Genomic DNA, 8,972 nt, shown 5'->3' on the forward strand with positions numbered 1-8,972 from the left:
ACTGAGCTAACCAAACACGACTCACACCCCGTCATCACAGCTTTACTTCTGCCAGTATCTCGTCTCCTACCTTCCAAACTTTACAGAAGCTCTCCTGCGAACCCTGCAGAACTAGCACTTCTGAAGTTGGGAAGGTAGGAGACGAAATACTGGCAGAAGTGAAGCTGTGAGGACGGAGCGTGAGCCGAGCTTGGGCAGGTCCGTTGGTAGAGCACTTGCCCTCGAAACACAAAAGTCCCGCGTTCGAGTCTCGGTCCGGCACACAGTTTTAATCCGCCAGGAAGTTTCAAGTTTCAATCTCTTGGCGTGTTAGCTCCACCATTTGAGTGAAACGGTTTTTTGACAATATCGCTGCGAGTTTGTTTTTTAGTGTGCTGATGGGCACTTAGTTTGGCGCGCATTTTGAGTTCGTTTTATTATGCTTCTGCTGTGATACGAGTGTTAAATACATGGGATTTTGTTTCGTGGAAGTTGATATGACATGCAGTTATCATAACTTAAGTATTGGCTAGGTATCTGCATGCAGCACGTACCTACATTATCAGTGCTCACTTTTGAAACGGCTGGTTTCAGGCCGTAAATAGTGACCTTAAGAGCCTGGTCAAGACGGAATAAATTAATTGTAGTTCGGTGCTGACTTTAGAGTAATAGTCACTAATTGCTGGGGGAGATGTACATCAATTTTATAGTTTGTGAAAAGGGGGAAAGCTGTCATAACGGTTAGTAGATCTAGTAATGTTTTGTGTGTTTTAGTTTGGATTGTTACGAAGTTAACTCACCATGTTATGTATTATTTTCTTGGATTTGTAAGGCCAATTTTCGGTTTTCAAAGCCGACTCCAAAAGGTGAAGATGCAAACGGATGATTCTTGAAGAAGGCAGAGGCGTTAAGTGACAAAGAAGTCGGTGTCTGCGGCGTAGCGTTTAATTGTATAGACAAGCATCGGTAAATTGTTCGTATAGCGTAAAGGTTATAAGAGTTGTGTTCCGGTTGGAGCTTCAATGTACTGCGTTGATAGAGTTGTACATACAGATGTTTGTACATGATTAATGTCATTGTGTTTATTACATTAACTGAAAAAAGTTTCGAAACTATACGCCAACCTAATACATCCTAAGAAACACTGCTTTTGCCAGTATTTAAAAAAAGACATAAATAATGAAAGAACACTAGTATCAATCTCCTAAGTCTTGTATTTGAAGATGGTGTGAGCTAAAACGCAGGAGGACGGAGTATTGTTTAGGTCTAAAGCCTATAGTCAAAGAGCACGTAATGCCCAGCGATAACGAACATGGTACTTGTCATCACTCTTGTACACAAAACAGTATACGATCGGACATTACAACAGTAAATACGAACGTCTAAAATACATTTCATCGAAACAATTTCATTCATCTGACACATTAACATCAATCTACAAAAACAGCCATCGTAAATGTGATACGTTTTGTCGTAACACCAAAAAGTGCTCCATAAATATAATCATTTCCGTTACGAACAGGAGACTTGCGATATTCTACGTAATTTACACTCTTTGCAACAGTACTGAAATTTTCGATATATGTTTACTGTGGAAATCCGTTTGTTCATTGAGTATATGCCTAACCTCTTCATTTAAGCGTATAAACGAAGTTCTTCAAATATGTTTTGTAAACCACCTCCACATGCCCTGTACGAAAGAAGTTTTTACTAATTTTATAAACTGCCTGTCCTTCAGATCATAGAAGCGAACTGAATGACGGAGTATTTTTCTCATTGAGATCGTTCATGGTAGTATGATGAATCTGAATATAGGGTACGAATAAAATGTTTGTAGACTATAGTTTAAACAAAGTGTGTGAGGTACAAATTTAGCGAGGAATTACAGTTATGTTAAAGTTCGTGATTACTATAGGTTTATTTCCATTCACAAATTTCCGTCGGAAGTTATGTATCTTCTGTTATATAAAAGAGAGCCAGACTCAATAAAAAACCGTTATACAAGGGAAGTAAATAAATAGTTACATTAATTTCCTCTTAAAGAAAGGCCATCGACCCTTTGGAAACCATCCGTTTATCAAAATTAACCTTACATTGTCGATACTGACGTTAATAAGAAATTACAAGAAACGTCGCTATTGTCCTTAACAGAAACGAATATGCTATCTTTATGACGACGATCGGCATTTCTCTGCAGAAATGAAATTGCTGCCAACTGGACAGATGTCTCAAACATCAGTTCTCAAATTTACCCTTAGATCAAAATTCGTTAGTACAGGTAATTATGGAAGATTAACAGCGATATTTTACATGGAAGGGCTGCATAGTTGTCAGATATCATCATGAGTAGTGACAATACTAACATGCACAAAACACCACAAGAAATATAACTGAAAAAACTGAAAATATGTTTTTAAATATTTATTCAACTGTGATTTAATATTCGATTTGGTGACGCCGTTGTTTGGTTCTCTAAACTTAGTGTTACACAAGAGAAGTTTTACAGAGTTAACAGTTCGCGAAATGTTTTGTACTTTTAGAGCTGAAAAAATTTGCACACGTTTTAAATGACTGGAGACTTTTTATTTACTAAGCATGGTTACACTGAATAGATAGAGCTGTCCTCAGAAGAATGTTGCAGCACTGCTGAAGAGGTAGAAGCAGAGCAGAACCAAAGTCCTATCAGCCATGGTGGCCCACACCTCCGTGGGAGTCGTGGTGGCCGCCTTGGTGCTGCCCTGGGCCACCTCCTTGGTGCTGCCCTGGACCACCGTGGTGCTGGGATCCACCACCATGGTGCTGGGATCCACCACCATGGTGCTGCGAGTGCTGGGGGCCTCTGTGGTGATCAGGTACAGCGCTGGCCCAAAGTGGCGAGACGCACATGGCGGCGACCAGAAGCGCCGTCAAAATCACCTGCTCAACACAAAGATTCCTGCTACAAAACGGTAGAGCGAGGAAAGAAGAAGAAATGAACACTAGGGTCTGACGTCCCGTCGATGACAAGGTCATTAGCGGCAACGCAATCTCGAATTGGGATAGGATAGGTTTGGAAAGCGGCCGTACTCCTTTAAAGAAACCCTCCCAGTTTTCTACATCTACAAACTATCACGTTGAAGGATTTTGATTCTTTGGAAATGGATTGATGGCGAAACGCGTAAGGATTAAAGAAATTGTGGTCAAGGGAAAAGTTTTGTTATGAGGAGTGTTCAAAAGAAAATGTACGAAACAACAATGTGGGTATAATTGAAATCTTTATTAAAAATAGTCACCACCATCCTGAGCATAACAATACCATATTTTCACCAGCCGCAAGGAAGTCAATATTCTATTGTGTCATTCATTTAGTCATCGGAGTTAAAGTACTTCCTTTGAGATGTTTTTTTGGAGGATCCAACACATGGAAGTAGCAGGGAAATGTGTCCGGGTTGCAGGGCGGATGCTCAAGCTGTCCCCACTTGAATGTGGCCATTACGCTTTGTGTGACCTTGGAGACGCGTGGACGAGGGTTGTCGTGGGGACAGTACCATTCTCCCCGTGAGCAGCCCAGGCCGTTTGCTCTTCCATTATTATACATGCGTACGCTGCGGAGTGTCTCATAGTATACGTCACAGTTTACGGTTTTTCCGCTCTCGAGTAACTCGAAGGACAATTTCGTCTACGCAAACCACCTTCAGCTGTGTTATGGAGATACTGTGTACCATTGTTACTTCCCCCTTTTTTATTGAAGTCAAGAATGATGTGGGGGAAGAGCATTTCTGGTAAGCCTCTGTGTGAACTCGAATCTCCATTATCTTGCCTTCATAGTCGTGAAATAGAGTTAGCAGGAATCAGTATAAGATCTTCCGGTTGTCACCAGTTGATCCAGACCTTCTTCTGAGGTTGTTTGCGAGTTTTCCAGTAATTTTACAATACCCTGGCCGCCTTACGAGCGCTGCGCTGGTTAATTCGTGTGATGAGGTGCTACCTCCACGTGTTGTGACCTGCTCGTTGTTCTGTCAGGGTTGTTTCCTTGGGGAAGCTGGCTTCACCGAGCTTCTAGAGCTCTGCCTGCACTTTGTTGTGGCATACCCATTGTCCGACTCCTGCGTCAGCACCACTCCGGCTAGATGACATTGCCAGTAGCTACGCTGCCGCCGGCACAGCTCCCGATTTCGTCGTAGCACGCAAACCCTCCCGCCCGGCACTGACGGTGCCTTCAATAAGTCGGTGTCCAGCTTCTGTTAGTAGATGATATTGTCATTTTTCAAAAAAATGAAGGTGACCTCCAAAGATCAGTATACTGACGGAATGAGATATGCAAGATACATAACTTCTATGAAGAAAGACATATGGCATTTTTTTAAAGAAATGATTCGATGCAGTTGACGCAACAAAACTTTGGAAACTCCTGGAAGAAAGTAATAACCGGTCACACAGCGTAAAAGTAATTCTGATGATATACACTGATTATATTAATGCAGTCAGAAATGGAAGGAGTTAGACAAACTAGCACCGCTTCTGTTGAACATAGAGTAAAATCATCAGTCAATGGGGATAAAATCCCCATGAGAGAATCAAGGAAAACTCACCTAAACTCGCTATTTTCCGGATGACCAGCTACTTCTTGCGTAACGGGATGACCTGCACACAATAGTAAAATGTACAACAAGGGGGGGGGGGGGGGGGGAGTCTCTCTCAACAAAACCAAAGCTTTCATCGAGGAAGATCACAAGAGAACCAAAATTGCAATAGAAACACAATCCTCAAGCAACTATCAACACGCAGATAACTAAGGCACAACCCCAGAAAAATTCATCTCCCTCTACGTCTACCTGATTACCCTGCTATTCACAATGAAGTGCCTGGCAGAGGGCAAGAACACGATATACAATGCAAAATCACAAACTTCACAGTACTAACAAATAGCATCATCAGAATGTCTTTTTCTCAGCGGCCCACCACACTCGAACTAAATAATACCCTGGTGAAACCTACCATTTTGAATGGCAGCAAAGTTTGCACACTCCGCAGACAAGTCGAACGGAGACTAATGATAGCTGAGACGCCATTCATGAGAAGAACTACTGGCTACACATTACGGGACAGGAGGAAACCTGATGACAGCCTTAAGGATTTCAAACAAGTTCTGACCAAGCTGCAGAACTACAGAATATCTAGGAAATTAATCTGCCAGGAAGTTTCATATCAGCGCACACTCCGCTGCACAGTGAAAATCTCATTCTGGAAGGACCATGTACTTCGGATGAACGCCGGCCTGATCCCCCGAAAATTTCTAATATACCAGCTAGCTACCTAGAGGTAGAAGGGATGCTGGAAGACCAGGCCACCAGGCCTAATATTGGGTAGGAAGAAGAGAGAGAAAGATTATACACAATTTCGGAACTTGTGCTATTGAAAAAACACACCGGGCAAAAACAGGGATACATCACATACACACCGTGCGAAACCGTCTTGAAAATGGTCTCAGTTCCACAAGGAAGAGAGCCCGCAAGTTCCAGCCGGTACGTCATGTCCAGCAGAAGACACTGACTGACGGTTAGGTCTCATACTACCACCAAATTTCTGCGATGTTCACAGCTTCTTTTTAACCCGCTTTTTCATATAGTGTCAGGCATTTTCTATGGGATTAAGGCCGCGTGATTTAGTGGGCCAGTTGAACTATGGTACGCTGCCTGTCAAAGCGCCTTTTCTCATCTTCGGAAAAGGGAGTGTACACAGTATGTTCATCATGAAGAAGCAGAAGAAAATGTAATACTCGGTCACCGGAAATGATAAAGTTAACATCTTGGTTCACGTTTACTGTGACCTGAATGAGTGCGCGAAAGTTATGGTTTTGAATAATACCAGCAAACATTGCAGAACCACATGCCATGCATTGCGAGTGAACGATTCGTTGAGCAGTCGACGTACTCGACGGCTTGCATCATACGAAATGAATCAAAACCACGACCTTTTACACGGTAACTGAGCCCAGAGAAGTTCCTTTAGGGTTCGAATAGATTTTCATTGACAAGGCAGGACGCTTGTCTCTGGTCCCTGAAGGTTAGGACTCATTTACGATCACTGTGCTCAAGCCTTGTTGCACGGCTGGAACTGGTACACAATATATAGCGTGTTCTTTCTAGGTGATGATTAACTGTCCTGTGTGCTTATAATCTGCGAAAACCTACAATAATATCTCCCAAATCTTGCTTCTGAGATAGTGCTTGAGAATGATATATGATTTTGAATTCTAATTCTGAAACACAAACGCTTTGCTCTGAAAATTCAGTAATATTTTACCCAGTGTGCACAGTGTTTTGGCTGTTTAAATCAGCAGATTAGGATACCAACTAAATTAGATGAAAAGCAAACTGCAAAAGGGATAAACATAAAAGCAGTCGGGCAGCAACGGAAAGCTGTAGCAGGTTCGCGAACCAAGTACCACGTATGCCTTCCATAAACACATGTATAACTTTTGGATGCATACTATACTTGCTACAAGGCACCAACTGATGGCAAATAACTACTTAACAGCCAAATTAGATTTTTTGTGGTACAGGGTCCACATTATAAACATGTGGAACTAAAAGGAAAGCCGTAGTGCTTTGTATCACACCTGCTAATTAGGTTTGGAACAGGTCAATAGATAGTATAAGAAGAGACAAGTAGCAGAAGCTAAAAATGCTGTACGACTTCGGAATAACGACAATGCACAGGTGTTTGAGAAAGCGCGCAAATGCCCGAGAGACCACTCACCAGATACTTGTTCATGATGCTGGTGTTGATAACAGATTGCACTTTGCTGTTGACTTCTGTCCGCTTATATATGTTCGGCGGCTCCTGGTGCGCACAACGAAGCTGTTGCTTTCTCAGAAAGCCACTTCGAATGATTAGTTTAAACTGACTTTGGGGAAAGGACCATGAAGTGAGTGAGTTTTTCCGAAGCACGTTCGGTACGTGACGTCAATCTTTTTCGATGGAGTGCGGGAGCTGAACAAACAATGCAACAAGGCCACTGAGGCTTCAGAGCGAACCGGGGAACCACTGAACGCCAATAAGTGCATTTTAGCAAATACGTCACTGTGAAAACAGCGCAAATTGTTTGTCCTACTGCTTAGGTATTGCATAAGATACACTCAGCAGTTGACATCTAAGTATCCTCTTCGGTAAACGTCTTCAGAAATGACAAAAAAAAAAAAAACACATTCATTCCACATACACTCAGTAATGACTGCACAAAAGTATTTAATGTGTAATAGTCACAGGCTTGAACTAAAATCGAATATAACCTTTATTAAAGTAGGAGGAAGGATGCAGTGTGAGGGAACGGCAGGTTCTCTATCACACTGTAATCTTTCCTCTCATTTATTTGGTGAAATGGTTTTTTTTTTTTTTTGTTTTTGCTTGCGATGTATCACAACGTAGAACGAGGACTAATTTTATAGACTCGTCAGTCTTGGGTTCAAAAATTAACGTGTACGTTGTCTGTGTGCCTAATCGTTACGACGAAAGACGGCTACTAATCATTCCTTACTGGAAGCCGTAGCTTCAGCCAGGTTTTCTGGAGGACAAGGATCAACTAACATAGACGAGAACAACGAAATCTGAGGGCAGACAATGTGGAAGTCGGCACGAAGACTCCTAGAACGACGAATAACCGTTCTGGAGGAAGTAGAATGGAGGAAAGTTGTTGAATTTGAGAGTCACGCAGCGTTATAATGACGAAGACGGGTCACTCAATGCCTTAAATGAGATAGGCTTACTCACCAGTGCGTATGGTGTTTCACAATTCATGTTACATACTTCTAGAGGTTGTAGAGGAGACTTAGTAGATCAAGCCGTACACAGAAACCCATACCCAGAAACGTCACCCAACGACACTAAAAAATGGCTCTGAGCACTATGGGACTTAACTTCTGAGGTCATCAGTCCCCTAGAACTTAGAACTACTTAAACCTAATTAACCTAAAGACATCACACACATCCATGCCCGAGGCAGGATTCGAACCTGTGACTGTAGCGGTCGCGCGGTTCCAGACTGTAGACGCAACGACACTACAGAGCGCCAAAGCTACAGGCGCCGGCTCCTGTAAATATATGTCGAAAGGTATAAGCGAAAACCGTTCTGATATCTGTGACAACCGAACGCAAGTACTTGTACTGTTGTTACTAATATTGTAAAATATGCAACTTTCAGAGGTGATAGTACGGACCAAAACAAGAAAAAAGTCCAGTCAACATGGGCTCTAAAAAACGCACCTTACAGGATATTAACACTTATTCGATAGAGGAGATGTGTTTCATGTTTACTGGATATATTTTCCCTTGTTTTGATCTATACTACCACCTCTGAAAGTGGTCTACCCTTCAATCTTAGCAACAACGGTACCAGTACACGTATTTCACTGTCAGAGGTTTCCGCTTGTAACTTTCGACACATTCGTTTCCGGTACAGGGATCCCTACCTCAAATTGATGCATTTATCCCTCGCCATCATTCTAGAATGTTTGCGGCATAATCACGAAATCATCCTGTATATACATACATTTAAAGGCACCAGCACCTATAACTTTGACGTTCTGCAGCGGTGTTGCATGTGTCCCCATGTAAAACTTGATCTACCAAGTCCCCTCTACAACCTCCAGTGTATACCATGCAAGTCATCCAAGCATCCTTGCACGTTAAATCTTTGATAATTTTCATTATTTGGAAGAAATGTTACTACGTATACAAGGTGGTCCATTGATAGTGACCGGGCAAAATATCTCACGAAATAAGCATCAAACGAAAAAACAAAACTCGTCTGGCTTAAAGGGGGAAACCAGATGGCGCTATGGTTGGCACGCTAGATGGCGCTGCCATAGCTCAAACGGATATCAACTGCGTTTTTTTAAATAGGAACCCCCACTTGTTATTACATATTCGTGTAGTACGTAAAGAAATATTCTGTTTTAGTTGGACCACTTTTTTCGCTTTGTGATAGACGACGCTGTAATAGTCACAAACGT

The 8,972-nt window shown here is 42.2% G+C and overlaps 1 protein-coding gene across 1 annotated transcript; it reads right to left on the bottom strand.

Annotated features, from left to right (window-relative positions):
- Positions 1-2,575: 2,575 nt before the first annotated feature.
- On the bottom strand, positions 2,576-6,754 carry LOC126259825 (tenecin-3-like). Its single transcript, XM_049956869.1, has 2 exons — positions 6,721-6,754; positions 2,576-2,895 (listed from the first exon to the last, which is right to left on the bottom strand). Exons 1-2 carry the CDS (start codon positions 6,733-6,735, stop codon positions 2,662-2,664), a joined length of 249 nt encoding a protein of 82 aa, XP_049812826.1. The 5' UTR covers positions 6,736-6,754; the 3' UTR covers positions 2,576-2,661.
- Between the last annotated feature and the right edge of the window lie 2,218 nt (positions 6,755-8,972).

Source organism: Schistocerca nitens, chromosome 5 (assembly GCF_023898315.1).
Source record: "Schistocerca nitens isolate TAMUIC-IGC-003100 chromosome 5, iqSchNite1.1, whole genome shotgun sequence".
Lineage (NCBI taxonomy): Eukaryota > Metazoa > Arthropoda > Insecta > Orthoptera > Acrididae > Schistocerca > Schistocerca nitens.